Source organism: Zerene cesonia, chromosome Z (assembly GCF_012273895.1).
Source record: "Zerene cesonia ecotype Mississippi chromosome Z, Zerene_cesonia_1.1, whole genome shotgun sequence".
Classification (NCBI taxonomy): domain Eukaryota; kingdom Metazoa; phylum Arthropoda; class Insecta; order Lepidoptera; family Pieridae; genus Zerene; species Zerene cesonia.
Window position 1 is genome coordinate 8,467,039 of NC_052122.1, and position 19,876 is coordinate 8,486,914.

A 19,876-nucleotide genomic window follows, 5' to 3' on the forward strand; every position below is an offset into this window, starting at 1 on the left:
GTGCGTTCTAACAGATAAAATAAAAAAAAAAAACGTGTCTTTGCCGTCATTATATAATGGAAATAGAGTTGAAATGTGATGAATTACGAGTATTTTACACTTATTTTATTAAAATGGAAGTGTTTTACGTCTCCATTGAAGTGAATATAACACAGGTGATGATATTTTAATTTGTTCGTATAAATAAATAGCGTAGATTGATTTCATGGTACCAATAACGTATGCCATGTTCATGTTCATGTTCAAATGTTGACCATTACGCGATTGATTATTTTTTTAAATATCTCGTGTGATGGTGAGGTAACTATGTATGTTTATTATAAATATTGCTTGTGAATTTCGTTGTTGAGTTTTTATACTTCCTTCACAATAACATAAATAATATTATAAAGTATAATACAATTCATTTACTAATATACAAATATTATATTAATTAAAGATAAATGTATTAAATTTACAAATCTCATTGATATGTAACATTATGTACAATAATAAAACTAAATAAATAATTAAAAATTTAAATATAATTAAACACAAAAGCGATGTCCCTTTTATCTATACAGATATAATTTATAAGATATCTCATTACGCCTTTACGTTATTTGTTATGAGACTATATTCCATTTCAATACAGATAATATATATTAAGAAAAAATTGCGCCGCCAAAAATAAAGCAATGAGAAAATCACATTTATAAAAACTTTCCATTTTCAACGAACCACAGATCGTATGGTCTATTAGGTACATTTTCCTGCGCACGTTATTATTATTAATAAAGCTGATGGGTTAGTTGAACGTAGTCCACCCTTTAGGCACACTAGACGATGTGTCCTGATCCGCGCTCGAGGTACTTGTGAAATTCGACAGACCAAACTGGCTGAAATCTAAACCGTATTCGTGCAAAAGTGCACTATCGGTGGAAGATTTCATTTTTTCGATTTTCTCCTTTCGATCCCGAAACTTGAGCGGATCGAAATCTTCGAGGCCTGTCGGCGAATCGTCCAGTTTTATGAGATCCACGTCAGACCCACACGACTGAAAAAAATATGTGAGTTAACACAAAGCAGTATACCAGTGTACCCGTACAACCCAATTGCAACACTGATTGGAAATCAAACTCTATGGAAACTTACGGAGGTACTAAATAGGTTGTAGCAAACAGGCGCTCACATGCACAATACTATATCGCCGAACTACGGACACCCACAATACTAATGCAACAATAACTTACCAAGAACGTGCAATAAATTTTGAATATTTTAATATATTTGTACAGACGCCTTAGAAATATATACTCTCTCCGTTCCGTATCTCCCATATAATCGGTTTGACTTGGGTCTGAAAAAGAAACGTTGAAATACGAGATTTGATAGCGCGCTTCATTCATATAGTACGTTTCAACTTTAATACATCGAACAAAAAAAACATTAAACTAATTAGTTGATCTCTGTTTATTCGCTACTATAATAAATTTTGCACTAATTAAAAACCACTTACTTTGTATAAGATTGTATTTTAAAGTGAATTTTACATTACACTATTGCTTCTTCTATTAAGTGAGACTTTTAAATATGTAGGGTTTAAATAATAGCAAATTATTAAAGCTATAAGGGTTATATATAACATTAAATATATTATTATTTTATTCGTACAACTGGATTTTCATGCGTTATTTTTAAGCTTAGAAAGCTGCTTCAAATAGACCACATACGAGTACCTGATATAGCAATTAGTGGGTAAAAATAAATATATACTTTATTTAGTATTTTATACGTGAAGAGTTATTCATTATCATATAACCGAACAATACACTCGACATCCTTCATGCATTATATAGACGTAAAAGTGGACAAACACGAAACACAGAATTTATACGAATTCCTTAATGATTTTTCTATTAATCATTAATGATTTATATTTGATTAATATTAAGCTAGTGTGTAGAGGAGATATAAGATGCTGATTGGGTTTTAAGAATAAAGTTTTCTTCATCAAAACAAAGTTAAGTTTAAGAGAACAAATCTTCGCGAATCCTCAAGAACTGTCTGAATATATAACTTAGTTCAGACACATCTTAATCTAAATTAACAATATAGTAATCAGCATAATATTATAATATGCCAGAGTTAAGAGTAAGCAAATGGGCAGGTGTGCCACATGATGTTAAGTGGTCACCGCCCATATACATTCGTAAGTCAGGTGCTTATAATATAATCATATATTATTTGCCATCAATTCAACAAAAGAATTTTGACATAAAAAATAACTTTTTGCTACCAAAAATGCTAAGTATCTACATATATACGTCATAAACGTAATAATTTTTATAATACCCTTTTTACAACGTCAATATTGCGATAAAACGATGGTTATTTTTTTGTTTTGCACAGATAAAAACACATTTTATAGTTTCGGTCGTGATCCGGTCTATATCGCATATTATTTCACATAAAAACTTATTTAAATAGAGTTTTTGATTTCCATATCAGTGTTGCGTAATCTGGCAAAGAGAAATGTATTGGAAATTAACGTTAACATTTTATACGTAATATTTACAAACACAATGCGTACTCATATGTACAATTTACATGCCGTTACCAAGATTTAGCTAGAGAACACGTACACGATACAATGAAAATAGACAAGGGGTTTTAACCTTCACCCTGACAAAAACATCCCCTTAAAAATTTTAATTATTAGTGCGTGCATGCAGACATCACCGGTGCTCAGGACGCCTAGAACCTCTGCTTTTATATTCGAGTTAGAACATTGAAATGTTTCGATAACATGCATTTTTGTATTTTACAAAAATCTACGAAAATTTTTTATACTTTTCTTTATATTCTTTATATTTTTAGTTAAGAATTACTACAATTTGCATCTATAACATATCGCTAAATATAATTATTTCTCTTATGACAATAATGTCGAAAGAATTGTTTTCCATGCGTTGGAAATAACATACGTGGATTTTATACTGCGAATGAAAAGGCCCATTTTCTGTACAGCATTAAAGGCACACGATAACGTCATAACAGTTCTCGTAATATGATACAAGAAGAATAACGACGCATTTCCACCATCACCTCTTATGTTTAGTGCCCATAATAATAACAATGTAACATCTGCGCTTTAACGAGATAAGGCCAAGTTGTTTCTTATATAATTTCGAAAGTTCTCGAACAAAAAGGTATAATATACCATTCTATCGATTCTATAACCGATATAGTACTATGAATTAGAATAAAATTAATCGCAATTACGTTTGTAAGAAATACGTTTAATACGAATACTATAGGATTTTACGGAGTACGGCAGTTCCCCGATTTTCATTGTAAATACTATTAATAATTTGATTATGATTCAAAGGGCGCAAAAAGTAAATTAAACATTCATGCAATTGGTGATTATATTGCGTTTAAAGTAGTCAAAAATATCCATGAAGAAAATCCCTAAATAGCATTAGTCACTAAATAAAAAAATACTTTTGGACAATTTACTATAACTTACCACGTTTTAAGAAATAAGCTAAAATAATTACACAGGGCATTTTCAAAAACTAGTCATCCTCAAAAACGCCTAGCAACCGTCCATAATCAATAATGAAATAAAACAAAGAAATAAAACAACATTTTGCACTGATTACAAAATAATTTTATTTTAAAAATAAACAAATAATTGTAAAAACAAAAAAAATATAATGCTAAATAAATGTGCACTGTCGAACAGGCTATAAATTAAATAATATCAATTAAGGTATTATGCCCTATTTATTAAAGATTTGATATCTCATAGATTACAAAATAATAAGAAATTTGCATATATAAAGGAACATTTATCGCAATAGTTATCTATTTTGCGCTTTTCAATTCAATTCTATTGATAACACTGGACTCGTCGTTTGAAACAATGTCGATTATAAACAATCATTTAAATTAAATTTGATCAATAATTCAGTGGTCTTTAATTTTTTGATAAAAATACATTATCACAGTTCAGTAATAATAAATATACACGTTAATTACTTGGCAGTAGGTTATTGAACTGCAATGATATTTTTGACTATTTCAAACGCATATATACTTCTAGTATATTTCCCTTAACTGTAATATTATTTTTAGAATAAATGTATGTGATCACAACTTTCTTGGAATACCTATATAATTATAAGTGTTAGATTATTCCTTGAGCTTGAAGAGAAAAGTCAATTTTAGATAAAATATATATCACGTTCTAAGTACAAACACATTTGACTATCGAGTCGGAAACCTTGAACTAATGTCAATAAAGGTAATGGTACAAATAGTTTTTCACCATTTCCTCATTCAATTATTCAGTCAACATCGAAAGTTTCTCGGACACAATATATCACAATAATAGCCATTTTGAATGTATTCAAAATATATATTTTCCTAAATAAAATTTATCTAATATAACACAATAAAATTAAGTATCATTGTAAGTTATTGATGCTACGGGTGTAAGCTAATAGGCATGCCCCATGCGAATATAGAGTAAAGGAAAGTTTATTCAAAACCAAACTCAAAAATCCACCCGCGTCGTAGCAAACCTCACTAATCCATACACTACAAAATCACAAAAGATCACAGAAAATATGTTTTGCATACACCGTAACTGAGCAACATTCCTATAAAAATTAATGTAACGTAATGCAAAGCGAAACAAAAAAGCGATATGGGAAGCAGGGAGCATTACCGCGCCGAAACTCTGTTATTGGAACGGTTGGGTAAGTATTAATTATACATAATATATCATAATTAGTCAGCAGCGACGAGATCCTTCCCTAGATCCCTGCTCAATTCTAGTACAACTGTCGAGTCTACCATCATTTCATTCGGTTGTACACCAATCGTGAGGGAGGGAAATCACCCGGAATGAACGGACAACAATGCGAATGTTAGATATATATTGATCAATCGTTAACAACAGTCCAACAAAATGAATACAGTGTAGTGAAGTTAGTGCGAACGATCGGCTCGCATCAATGTGAATATGCGACGTCCTTAACGTACACTAGCAGGACGGATATAATAAGAAAGGCGCATATCAGAATTACCTCTTGCGTCCTCGGCTTGTGCGCGGGCCGGGCGGGCCGGGCGGGACGTGCGGGCGCGGGCAGTTTGACCGCACTGCCGTTGCACGCGTTCGACTGCCGCCTTTGGTTCGACAGCGTTAATTTCAATTTCGCTTTGTCGCCGCCCTCCGAGAACCGAATGGTGCTCGTGTGGAAGTCGGTCGCTGACGGCGCGTTTTTTGTGATGTTACTAATGAAATGCGCCGTAGATGGCGCTGGGGTCGCGCGCGGCGGCGGCGCGGGCGCGTCCGATATATCGACTAATTTCTCCGTGGACACGATTGGGTATCGGAGTGGGGGGTGGGGACGTTCCAGTAATCGGGGTGGGGGTTGTGGTGACAGGGTCTTCTGCAAATAAAAACGTTTCGATAATGTGCCACGGCGCTCCAGCGGACGCTGGTGCATGCGCGGCCGTGTAACAACCGGTGAGAAGCTTGTACACATAAAGCTAACACGAACGATAAATGCGCTCATATAACTGACGATATCCGAAAGCGCTAGAGGCACATCGATATCGATACGGATATCCACATTCTATCATAACTTTTGACACGTGCTGAGTATGGAATGTTAATATGAAAGCTAGAGAGTTGTTTACAGTATATACAGTACAGGATAGTCAATACCCAAAGTGTGTCCAACTCTACACGCGAACCAACCGGCTGCGTATCAAAAGCTATGAGTTAAAGCGTACGAAACGAGCGTAACTAAACTATTAATTGAAATATTAAAAAAAACACTACAAATTTGAAATAATCTAAAATGCCCCATCAGTGTGTCTCCCTCAAGCACGGTGAATTAAAATCGCTCGTCATATACGATACTGAGACGACTCAGAGAAGTCAAAGTTACAAAGCGTTTCGCCACCAGCCCGCGATTTCAATTCACCGCGCGACCAGAGCGCCAAATAACTCATCAAATGAGACATCACATTTAACTCACGGATTTATCGGGCAGAGTGGCGACCTCCCGCGGCGAGCCGGGGAAACTGTCCCGCCGCTTGGTGAAGAGGAACTCCATCTCGGTGAGCAAGTCCAGCGGGAGCGCGGCCGGCTCGCGCGCCGGCTCGCGGCACGGCGACGTGTCCGAGTCCGAGGAGACTGGGGTCGCGGAGCCGCACGAGAATCTAACGATTTTCATTGAAAGATATATAATAAATATGTGGACTCTGCACAAAATTTTGATGAAGGAAATTTCATAGAACCAAGCGATTTACCGGGAACTCATGGATCAGTTAATGAATGGATAAATAATGTGGGGGCTCAACATTTAAAAAAATATCACACCAAGCGTACAAAACTTTTCATGGATAAATAAATAATAAATATATTAACTCTGCACTAAGAAAATTTTATAAAGATACTAGCATACCCGGCCACGCGTTGCTATGGCTGAGTAATAATTAAAAATATGAAGATTATAAATTATTATAATTAACCAAAATAAAAACTATCCTTTATCTTAAGTTGGACCAAATTACACATAAATTGCCAAATATCATCAAAATCGGTTGAGTTGGTGAAGAGTTCATTCGGAACATACATCATGACACTGGATTTCTATATATTAAGATTCAACTGTACGTGCAAATAATACAACTGTAAATTAACAATGCATTTATGGTGGAAATAAAGAAATAATAACAGATCCTCTTAATACTGAAATTAATGAGGTAGCTTTTTATGGATGGTAGAATATACTAATGAATAACCATTTAGCAGACCTAGCAGTTGAGTATAGAGATTACCATGTTTTAATCATATCTCAAATCAAATATTTTATTAGTTTTAGTGTAGACTGATCACGAGGTGGGATTCGAAACCGCGGCTATTTGCCAAACCGCCTTAGTAATATAATCTCTGAACTCTTTCGGTTTCATTGGTCTAAGGAACACCCCACGCCATCTATCGGGTATACAGAATTTTGTATGCTTTTTTAAATAATTATAGAAGTGGCTATAAAAACATACCTGCTATCATCTGTGGTATTTATAGAGGATGGTCTAGATCCCGTTTTCGGGATTTTATTTTTTAATCCTCTAACTGCAGATTTCACATTTTTGCCGCCTTGTCGAACCTATGGAAAAAAATACATTAAATAATCTATCTATGACACTATTACACAGTTTGTATGCACGAATAATATAGTTTTAACGATACAATTTTTGTTCATGATTTTATCTTTATTTTATAATAAACATAACATATTTATGTAAATGATAAAGAGATCTTTATAATTTGATTATAAAATTATTAGCTTTCCTAAAATTGCTATTCATATGCTGCTCAAAACAATTATAATCATAAAAAAATAGCAAACGTACATTAACATGCTTTCGTTCCAATTCTTAAACGATGCATGACCAATAGAATATCTCTAATACTGTATTTCTTATAGTGCTACAATATATATCTGTATCTCGAACTTAAATGCTTCATATGGGATAAACGATCGAGCGTTGGTAACTAGTAACAATATCTAGAGTCAAAGGGCAAATATTTGCTTTATACCAAATATAAATTTCATAATTGATTTACTTATACAGTAGTTTATATAGTACTGTTCATTCGCGACAGGGAGAAGGAAATGTCAGAAAGCTCGTGAAACAATGTAATTTCGCGCGGTAATTTCATGGAACTACTTACAATAAGGTTGAATTAAGAAAATACGGTATTTTACCTAAGGACCTTTTGAAAAGAATTTGAATTTTGTACGGAGTGCATTTTCCGTATTTGCTATTGTATTAGTAAATCAATGTACATAACGCCTAACGAATTACCTATATGAAGACGGTTTTGAACCATTTAAACAAGTTCAACTTAAGGTCTTATGTGAATCGTTTAAAAATTGGGGTTGCCAGGGTCTTGTCCAATCAAGTGACACAGGGGGGATGCAATACATGCAATAAATACTTAAACCATGTGCTCATTATTCACTACTTTGTGGAATGTACATTGTGATCATATACTAACTACACATTAGAATGTAAAGAATCAACTAAAACAGAAACTATCTAAATAATATTAAACCATAATCCATACTAGATGTATTTGAAAGTCGTATTAATATTATATACTACATGTATGTATATATATTAATGTTAATATCCAAATATTAAACACACATAGATATAACAACAAACAAATATACGCACACATATACCCCACAACACTAATATATAATAAAATATATAATATGTAGATAAATATAATAGAATAGCTACATAAAATTCACAATGTATAATCTATCAAAAATATACCAAGAATTGATAAAGAGTGTTTGAGTATACCAAACATTTACAATTTTTTTTATATACGCACATATATTTTAATTATTTAGGTATGATATTTTTAGCTTTGCAGCTAATGCGGATTGTTATCAAAATCACTTAGAAAATGTTAGAAAAGTATAACTTTTGTTGTAACAGATTACAGATTATTGATAGATTCGACCGAAGGTAAATGGCTTAAAGTAATTATACTTGAGGGAGGTTCCTTATATAATAACATCTCAAAATAACCTCATAGTCTCCCGACTATATCATGTATTAGTCGTGATTATCCAAAAAATCTTTAACCAAAAAGTCCTGTCATTTGCAATCTAACGGTACGCAATTGTGAACAATTTTGAAACTATCATTTATCAGCATAGTTCATACATACTTATAAAGATCAAAGTTTGGTACACTCAAAACGTCGATCAATAACAAAATACAAATATTAATTCTCATATACTATCAAGGTGATCGAATGACCCGTGAAATGAAATGTATATTTTCGATTACGAGCATACAAAAGTACTTTCCACTAAGCGGTGAACACCAGACATTTGGTACATTGACAGTCACTGACTGACTCACCGTTTTCACAGCCGATTGTACTGCGGGGTTCGCCTGTAAATATTCACAGTTATAAGCAATACGACAGTCCCATGTATTTAAAGCATGCATGCAGTTACACAAAGTATAATGCGTGTGGATATCCTACCTTTTGTACCTTCGTTTAGTTGTAATTATGTGTGTAAAAGTTCTTATCATAAATGTTTGTGCATATTTATGTTATAAGATCTTAAATTGTGTCACCAAATACTTGAAGCGAATAGCAGAATAAAACGTGATGGATTTAGGGCAATAATTAGCTAACAACTGAACCTTCAAGATGTGCTAGTATACCAATGTAAATGGCCTCGGAGGTATGGAAATGAACAACAGCATCCATGGCAGTCGATTTCTAGCCATTGGAAAGACCTTCTGAGGACTTCAAATGTTAGTGAATCAGCTCCATTTCACAATAATAGACAACGTTACTTGTCTGCTGACTAGAGTCAAATCTATACTAATATTATAAAGAAGAAAGGTTTGTATGTACTACTGCACCGATTTCACAAATTCTTTCACTATTAGAATGCTGCATTTTCCCTGAGGAACATAGGATATTTATGTACCATGGGCGAAGACGGGGCGATCGGCTAGTTGTTTAATAAAGAACCCCAATAGAGGTAGAAATGATGACAGACACCTGGAACTCTGGCCATTTCACAAACTATTTTGGTATCATAAAATGAAAATGCCATCAAGAAGTAAATACTAGGTAAATAAAATCAGGGCATTTTAGTAAATGTTTAACTTATTTCAGGCAACTTGACTTAATTTTTATCGTTAGATGGGTCAATATACGCTATTTGAATAACAATGGTTCATTGAAAAAAATTAAGTTAAAATTATTATATCATCGTTTCCCTTAACTTAAACAATACATAATGTGTTCTTTTTTTTGGCCCACATAGCCTATTTACGGTAATTGTTAAATTTATAGCATTAATTGTTAAAAAAAGGTATAAATGTATACTCCTCTGGCCTCCCCGTTACTACAATATAATGATTTTATCACTAAAAACTCATAATACGTATGCAATTATGTTTATTTTTAAATACGATCATATGCTTGTATAAACATCGAAACATATTTTATCAAAATACATATTAAAAATATTTAATAATGTAAAAAAAAATAAGTTATACTCATGTCCTGTTACAACTATGTCACTTCATCTGGCGAAATTAAAAGAAGTAAAATTTGATTTAAAACCGCGAAGGTATGTTTTTGAGTTTAACTACACGCATACCAACAGTGTGAAGTTAGAAGAAAGCTAACGAATTTGAGCAAGACTCCAATAATATTGTGTCAGTTTGCGATTCACCGTAGGACAGCGTGGTTTTGCCAGTCGTTTGAGTATTTCCTTTGGTATGTATATCATTTTGTATTTTATCGTTACAAAAATTTTTATCTGCCCAATGAAATATTTATAGTGTTTAGATTTCATGTATTAAGTTAAACAGTGATCAGAAAAGTAAGAGTTGTAATTTTTGTAGGTTATGTGCAATTATGTCACTTTTCTGGCGTCACTTCTCTGGCATATTTTGTGCTAGAGGAATACAAAAGCATCAGTGAAGTGACTATTTTTTTTTTATGTTAATATATGATGTTTTTATTGTATATGTATGTATGTATATATGTGGCAAATCCACTATGCCCATTTCTTTAGCAAGCTCGACAGCCCAAACGGCTGGACGGATTTTGTCAGGTGAGGTGTTGTTGGATTCTTTAAAATTGTGGTCGTGACTGACTTAAATTTTCAAAATTGCAATCAGCTTTTGTTTTATTTGTGACAATTCATTAATTAGACATAATTTTAATTGTTCTAGAGAGTCGGGTATGATCAAACATAATGGCGAATGTTAAAAAGAGACAAACAAGGGAAGAAAGATTACAAAAAAGCGTGAAGCTGAAAAAGCGTGACATGTAAACGGGCCGCTGACAAAATTGTAGCTTTAGGAACTTTAGGAACTGATATTGGAGATAATGGACTCTGAGGAATGGAGATTTTGTAGTTATAGAATACAATATTAACAATAAAAAATATAGGTATGCTGGCGTATGTTCCTCAGATTTTGATGAAGATGAAGTAGAGATCAGGGTTATTTTTTTAAGATCTCTAGTAAAAGCGGTAGTCTTTTCAAAATTAATGAAAATATACGTCTGATGTTAAATGGGAACAGATCTTGACCGTTTTACCGGTGCCAAATATATGTATGAAGGGTAAGAGAGTATTCTACAAGTTTCCGAAGCCAGTTGATGTATTTGAAAAGTAAAATGTTGATTGAAAAATTCAAATACTACCGTTTATTATATGTTTTATTTAATATTAGTCCCATTTCTTAGCTAATAATCAATGGCTTGTTACTTCCCTGCCTTAATTTGTGTCACTCTGCCAATGGTGTCACTCCTCTGGTAACACATTTTCCTCTGGTGCTTATAAATCAAATAAAAATAGAATAATCTTCTGGCCCACATCATTACAGATTAATTGATAGTGTCAAATAGATAAATTATTGATATTGAATCAAACAGAGTACATTTGCTTTAAGGACACAAAAAAATCAAATAGCGTATATTCACCCAGATAGCAATCAAATTGTTTGTTGTAAATATTTGAAAACGCTCTTTTGAACTGAAGTCCATCAAAAATAGAACAATTGCTGTAGATACATACTTGCTCACGACATCATTATTCATATCCTAATCATAAATGTCACAGACGTGTCTTTTAAGCTTTAGCGAAGATTTAATAAACAAGCAAAATAGATCCATCACGCATACTATAATTTACACAACACCACCAATAGGCATTAGCGAAATAAATTTATTTATGATATGTCACATTAGTTATAAGTTATAGAACATTTAACTATATAGGAATTATTTAATGTGTGTGTTTTTGTGTGTGTGTGTTCATGTATGTGTGATAAACACTTAATAAATACGGACACAAAGTCAAATTATAAATTTATTCAAATCATGAAATAGAAATTATAAGAAATTGCAAACATGACCAAGAAAGCTTCTCAATACAACGCTTTTACAATAATTTAATCTATTGTTTTTTTGTGAGATTTCCATCTCATCAATTCCATCCCACATTATATAAAAACCCCAAGCAAATTTATGAAAACTGCATTCAAATCGATTCATCAGTAATGTTCGTGTGATGTGCGTACAGTCAGACAGACAGAAATTCTTAAAGATATGCTATTATGGCTTCTGTCGCTGTAATGAGACTCATGAGATTTTCATCAATTACTGTAACATTACATAACATAAGCATTGGCCTAATAGAATTTAATAACATAAACATTAAAAATGTATTAAACAGCTGTATCTAAATGTATCAGTTATACATCCATAGCAACAAATCATTAGATTACAGATAGACTCATTGCATGCCATTTTCGATTCAGATCAAAATATATTAACATAACATCATATTAACAAAAACAAAAACCCTACACACAAAGATTTAAATTTGCCCATAAAAAGCGAGACTACTTTTTATAGCACACACGCAAGAATAAAACACACAATGCACCCACACAAAAGCGTTTAACATTTGACATATACACACAATGCACCCACACGCGCACAAGCGATAGTTACGTCATATCTTTGATAGTTTAGATTGGAAAGAGGAGATACCTTATCTTTGACAGTCTTGAAAAAAGCGCCTCCCTCCTTTTTCACGTTTTTAGCCCAGTCCCGGTATTGTTTCTTCAGTCTTTGCCCACTGCCCGTGTTCAGCTTGTCGGCGAAATTGTTGCATTCCACTTCGAACTCGTCACTGAAGCCCCTGCCTGAATTCAAGAGGTCCAGCCTCTCGTCAATGAACTGAAATAAAAAATAATAATAATAAAAAATGTGAATTTCATTTTCAGTGATCAGTTTGCATACTGCCTGGTTAAAGTATAATATGTGAAGTGTAATATACATATTTGTTAATTGAGTGATTCTGATAAGTTTTTTTTTTATGTCATAGTCGGCAGTGGAGCTGGTGGGTCGCCTGATGATAAAAGTTACCACCGCCCATAAACATTTTGGAGAGGCTTAAAGTCAATTGCAGACCTTTTGCCTCTACAAATGGATTGCTGATTTTAATTGAGAAAGGTTTAGGAAATGATTGATGAGAGGAATAAAGAAAAGAACTGAGAAGGGTAAGGAAAAGGATATGGGCCTCCGGCTCCCCCACTCACCGTACGAAACACAAGAGCTGGCCCAATTCGTGCCGAAGCGTGCTCGACTCCCACAGATTCTTAATTTTTTATTCAACAATTTAAAATATATGCTTGTTAAGTGTGTGATTAACACAAACGTCGTCTTTGTTGCAGATTGTTTATTGCCTTTTGTTCTAGACGCATTGTAAAACTTATTATATGCCCAGGTAGTAATTTACCGTAATTGAAATAGTATAAATTATCACATGTTTCAAGTTGGATCAAGCTGCACATGGGGTGCAAATTTGAATTAAATCAGTTTAACAGTTTGGGAGTCCATCGCCGACAAACAACGTGACTGTGAATTAATTTTGAAAGTATCGGTATGATGTTACCAATCTATTTGTATGGGTAATAACATGTGTTTAAAATACATTAATTATATTCATTAAAGGTCTTTAAAAGATGCTTAGTTTAGTTACCCCTTCTAATATTGTAAATAGGTGATCATAGACATTATTATAAAAAAAAACATTTACCTGTTGAAATATTTGTGACTGGAGTATTTTCTTAAGGAACGGCTGCATATTTTTCCTTGTTTTAACGAACGCCTCTGGATTGAATGTTATTCGTTCACCTCTCTCGATTCTATAACATATTTTATATGTTTTGTCAGATAAATTAAATGGTGTTTTTTTTACTATTTTTGAAATCTAAGAATTATAGAAATAAAAAACTTTTTAACGGAATTTAAACGCGATTTATTCATTACATTATTAACCCGACGTTTCGAACACTTTACAGCGAGCGTGGTCACGGGGAGACGGAATCCGTTAAAAAGTTTTTAATTTCTAAATGTATAATACTCGCGTAAAATCAAACACAAGAAAATACTATCTAAGAGTTGTATTTATTTATTTTTTTATTACAAAATGCTACCATACCTTATAGCATCCCTGTAGCCTCCAATCAAACAAACTAACGCCCGTAAGAACGCCCTGGACACGACATCACCAAGAACATGTTTATCGCCTAATGCTTTTCTTAGATTTGTCACCTGAAATATATTAAAATAATCATGCCAATATGTTAATAATGTATGTATGAGATAGCTACTTAATAGAATGTATTTAGATATGAAGAGCCATACACTTACAATCTAATTTATATTATTCAGTTGCCTTCAACTTACCAATTCAGGCGGGAGACTTTCCAAATCGTTAAATGGAGATCTTAATTCATTTGCATCTACATCTAAGATAACTACGTCGCCCAGCTCCGACATTCGCACCATCTGCGACCAAAAACGTTGTTATGAAAAGCTAGTAGAACAATTTATACGGGTATTTTTTTTTTAATAATAGCAAATATTTTAATTGCATCAATAGCTAATCAAAAATTTTGCATAATTTTCTATTTAATAGCAAGTATGACATTTTATTTAATAGCAAGTATGACATTTGTGGAGTGGAGTGATGACATACATAAAATATAATAGTTTAAAAAAACTAAAAAACACGCTTTGACAAAAATCATATTTTGCAAATTGAAAACTGTATTAATTTTATCAAATTAGTGTATTGTCATCGGTCCTCAATAAATCTACAAAGTTTGAACGAAATCTGGCCGTTTAAAGTGGGTCAAAATCGCGCCCAAAGAAGTCGGTTACAAACAAACAAACAAACAAACAAACAAACAAACAAACAAACATACAGGTGAAGCTAATAAAAAGCGTGTAAAAAGGTAGCAGGCAAAAACTGGAAGCAAGAAACTTTTGATCGGGCCTAATGGCGTATCATAGGACAGGCCTACGTCCAGCAGTGGACAGACAAAGGCTGAGAAGAGAGAGAGATGACATTTGTACCAATATCAAGTTACGTAGCAGTCATCCTGAACATAAGGCTTACACCATTACGGTACCAAGATTATAGTTCATAGCACTATAACAAAATATTGGCTATGTATTGCGAATTTACGGCAATAGATTGCCCAATCAATCAAACCAATGTATCAAAAAGAAAACAGAATACGATCCCCATTGCGGTTTCTATTCAATGTATAAAAAATTACACCAATATATATACCCTGTCTTTTAATCACAATAAATCACACTATAACTGAACACAGAGACAATTTTAGCAATTCACTACGAGCTATTATGTAACGCGTTATATAACAGCAATTTACCTTCATCACGCTTCCGGGAACTCCAATAAGAAATGGCATGGGTGCTAATAGATAGTCGACCAAGTGTTTAGGTAATATTGGAATGAATATGTGTTGCCATGACATCGGGAACAGCGTCGCATTAGCGGCTTGCACACACGCCGAGAGCCGAGATGGTTTAGAAGCGACTATGGCTATCCGTCGCTCATGTAACAGCGCAGCCCATAATCCCACCATGCATTTACCGTCCATTGCGCTGAAGTATTCCGTGAGATTATACTGGAAATTAAATGGTACATCATTACATTTGATGAGATGATTCAGATAAGTTTCACAATTTTTTATTCTAGAACTTATTTAAAGTAAGATAAAAAAAACTCGTAAAAATAAAAAAAATAAGGATACTTTAATCAAAATGTGTTTCAACAATATTTTAACACAAGCGGACCGATGATGGGGCGCAAAGTCACGTCTTCAACCATGGTACATGTATAGCCTACAACACTAAGGAATCACGTAAATATTAACTTATGATATTTATTTTGCTTCAGCCACTCCAAAACCAATAAAGATTAAACTTACATTTTCCGGAATACTTGGCAGCTTGTTATCTGGACATTGACATGAGAACACATTATGACCAGCATTGTAAGTGACTTTGAGTGTATGTCCGGGCATAGGTGGCCTTATCCGACATGCTTCTAGAAACGATGTCAGCTCCCCTCTCTCAGGACTATTCGCTAGGTTAGCTATGCAGTTTAATAAACTGAAAAACAAATTATCATTGAAACCAATGTGGGACATGGATCCCGAAATTTTGCAATTTATATAAATTGATAAATTATGCATTGCTAATTAAATTACACTAAATTCACATCGCATTACATATAAAATTTCGCCATATTTGCAGGTATGAATGCGTAAATTTAAGAATCAAACAAATTACCATAATAATATAAGATTTATTGTTTTAAGCAACATTACAAAATATATTTTGAATTAGCATTGCCAAATAATTTTAAAACAATCAACCAAATTAATATTAAACAAGAATGAAAGAACAATATCTTTAATGCAAAAGCAAACCTCTAAATAGGCTTTTTAATAAATCAGTTAAGGTTAAGGTAAAAAATCAAAGTATACTTTTATATAAAATATGCATATGTTTAGACTTTATTTAAGAATGGTTTGAAAATATAATAAAGCAATTTAGTAGATGAGACTTCAACAATTTACAATGTAATGTATTACTTGAATCCTTTAATTTGAGAAGATGCATCATATCGTCAAAATACAATACTCACATAAAAACAAACATTATAGCATACACAATATTGCCATACCATAATAATAGCAGAAGACAGTAGTTTTCATAATTGATAAAATAACCATGTTATGTTTATAAATCCTCTAACAAATTATTATAATTTTTGAAATGTTCTCTATTCTGTATTACAACAATGATTGCAATATCATAATTAAAACTTGACAATACAAAAATACTTATTAAAGATAATCTACAGAAAAAGCAATTGCATTGCAACATACATATACATTATTCAAAATTAAAACAAATTTATACTCACTTGTAAAATATATCATGCCATGGTAAATGTGACAATATGAGAAATGTGGTATTTGCTTTTGGATCATATCGACAAAAGCAAAATGTGTATTTGGAATCCACTGATGTCAATACAAAAGAGTATTTTTGTATATAAGTGCTGCAAAATATGAGATAATTTCAATTTTATTCATTTGTAATGAAAATTTTAATAGGTATAACAAATGATGGACATGCGTATTATTGGTGAAAGTATTTTTGCAAATGATCCATTACTTCCAGATATTCCATCAAATAAATAAGGATGTTCAAACAAACAAATCTATTTAGGTAGAATAATATTGTTCTATGCCCATAATGTAGTGAGCATTGTTTAGCAACTTTGGTTTAAATTAGAAATTTTAAAACTAGTTACATACAGCAAATGGAAAATAAGGTTTACAATGTCAAGCTACTTTTTATATAATAAAAAAAGAACATAAATAGAAAGCATTTATATTAATATATCTCCTAACCTAATGCTCCTTTTATTTCAACATTCATATTTGCAAAATGCTCTCAAAATTTTTTGAGAATACTACTGTGAACATTCAATATTATGATAAATGAAAACAGATATATCATATCAACATTATTATTGCCGAAACTGAAGGAGCTGGTACAGGAAGCATACAATTAAATTTGCTAACAATATGATAAGATGAAAGAATCCCTACTCATAATATTATAAATGTGAAAGTAACTCTGTCTGTTACACTTTCATGCCTAAACTTAGGAAAGAACAGGAATTTTTATAGCGAAAAAAAAGATAGAAAGGATTGAAATAGAGGATGTAACATTTAAGGGCAGTTCATAATTGTCAAACATAAAATCATTTGTATGTGGTAGTCGAGCACGCTTCGGCACGAATTGGGCCAGCTCGCACCGGGGAAGTACCACACCCCCACAGAAGACCGGCGTGAAATAGCATTCTGCTGTGTTTCGTTCGTTGAGTGGGGGAGCCGGAGGCCCATGTCCTTTTCCTTCCCCTTCCCAGTCCTTTCCTTTATTCCTCTCGCCAATCCTTTCTCAATCCCTTCCCAATTTAAAGTCGGCAATCCATTTGTAGAGGCGTAAGGTCTGTAATCGACTTTACGCCTCTACAAATGTTCATGGGCGGTGGTAGCGCTTACCATCAGGCGTCCCACCAGCTCAATTGCCGACTGTGACATAAAAAAAAAAAAAAAAATGTAAGATTCTTTGACACTGAAACCACTTACTCCTTACCATGTCGCGTGATATAACCGCATTCCCATATTAAATAAATATGTTCTTTAATTTTAATGCAAAGTATGAAATAACATTATCACTTACTTATCAAACTGGCACGGGAATGTGAATTTAGGAATATTCTTCAATTCTTCTTCATTTCTATATGAATCTGGGTATTTTTTTACAATGTAAGGTTCCCTTGCTTGATCTCCAGGCGAAACTTCACAGAATAGTTCAAATAAGTATCGCACTGTATCTCTGAAATGTAATAATACAATTAAATATATGTACAAATTTATTAATACAGAACAAGTAATGTTAAAATATAAATGAAGATTCAAGAAATATAACAATACAAAATTGCATACCCAAGTGTATTCATTTTTACACTACGAAATCACTGACTGACAAATTACTCGATTGAATAAAAAAGTTAAAAGTGATGTGTTCAGTTGTACGCCTACTCCTATGCTTATCAAACTGTTGATAAACATATAGAAACACTGTACTGTCGCTCGTGTTGTGCGCTAACAGAGGGGGAGATATCAATTACTGTTCAACTACACCCAATCATCTCTTATTGACATTTATGAGTAAATTGCATACATAGAATCATCACAGCACAGGAAATGGTAATATTGTTGATGGCAAATTCATGCACATATAGACAGACACAGAAGATTAGTAGCGCAAAATAAAAATAAATCAAAGTTGTTTCTCGACACAAAAGAAAAAAATGAGGTTAAGTGATTTGGCAAGGTAAAAATTACGTTAGGATCGATCACAAAAATGAAAGTTACTGTATGATTCAACGAAATACGAAATTAGAAAATTGAAAGTATAATTTCGTTACCGTATTCTGGAACCCATGTCTGGACGTGGACCTTCTTAAATATCGTTTACATCTTATTGCTACAAGTGAGAGAAACTTTTTTATTTAAGAGTTTCTTATGAAACATCACAAGCCATTGAAAATCACTTTTGCGCTGCATTGGACATTTTGATTAGATTTAGATTCTGAAATATTGTATGAAAGACGATGTTATTGACTCAAGCTTTTTTGCTGTATTTCACTAATCACTTCTCTTTTGAGTTTGACTTTTTGATGGACACATTACCACAGGTTAAAAATAAATTGCTCATCGATGATGTCAAAAAAGAACTGTGATCATGAAGTTATAGATGATCACAGATTATGATGATTTTTTGATAGCCCTTTTCGTAACCTTGTGTCTCATTATATAAAATCACATCTTTAAAATATACTACAGGTAAATTCATAATTTTACTGTAATAATATAATTACAGAATCCTTAATCACTCATTGACCCAGAGTCAGATCAGTGTTCCATGATAAAAAAATGTTTGGGTAATTTATGGAACACTCATAATTTTTTCAGTTTTAGGTCCGCATAGCAAGAATTTTTTTTTAATCTTGTATAGACAAAACGTGGCCGTAGTTTTGCTCTAACGTATTTTAGTTTTAATAATATTAATTAGCCAAGTAGGTACCTAAATGCATTTTTTAAATACATGCTCAAGTGTTAAGTTAAATACTACCTACCTACATGAAAATAAAAAAAAAAACAGAAAGTATCTATGGTGGGATTCGGATCCAATTCCTTCACCTTATCGCTTGCTACTGTAGTACTGTTGGTGTACCTATCCGTAATACGTCTCTCCTCTTGATACGTCAATGGAAATTTTATTATGCCTAATTATTTTTAATAAAAAACGATATCGCCTTCACATTGT

At 32.8% G+C, this 19,876-nt stretch overlaps 1 protein-coding gene across 4 annotated transcripts; it reads right to left on the reverse strand.

Moving 5' to 3' along the window:
- Positions 1-245: 245 nt before the first annotated feature.
- LOC119835647 (DENN domain-containing protein 1A-like) lies at positions 246-19,211 on the reverse strand. Of its 4 annotated transcripts, none has more exons than XM_038360600.1 (14): positions 18,975-19,211; positions 18,224-18,379; positions 16,893-17,030; positions 15,889-16,072; positions 15,328-15,585; positions 14,333-14,434; positions 14,085-14,197; positions 13,680-13,788; positions 12,629-12,817; positions 8,956-8,988; positions 7,066-7,172; positions 6,039-6,222; positions 5,079-5,444; positions 246-1,036 (listed from the first exon to the last, which is right to left on the reverse strand). In XM_038360600.1, the coding sequence occupies exons 1-14, from the start codon at positions 18,989-18,991 to the stop codon at positions 788-790; spliced, it is 2,205 nt and encodes a 734-aa protein (XP_038216528.1). In that variant the 5' UTR covers positions 18,992-19,211; the 3' UTR covers positions 246-787. The 4 variants fall into 4 exon arrangements, with proteins under 4 accessions (XP_038216528.1, XP_038216529.1, XP_038216530.1 ...); XM_038360601.1 differs by lacking the exon at positions 18,975-19,211 and adding an exon at positions 18,490-18,607; XM_038360602.1 differs by lacking the exon at positions 8,956-8,988.
- Positions 19,212-19,876: the final 665 nt, after the last annotated feature.

Bases quoted from the DNA above. Each gene is read 5' to 3' on its own strand.
- LOC119835647 (XM_038360600.1), bottom strand. The intron at 8,989-12,628 runs GTATCTCCTCTT...GAATATTTACAG, and splicing joins TCAAGACTGTCAAAGATAAG to GCGAACCCCGCAGTACAATC. The intron at 6,223-7,065 runs GTATGTTTTTAT...GAAAATCGTTAG, and splicing joins AATACCACAGATGATAGCAG to ATTCTCGTGCGGCTCCGCGA.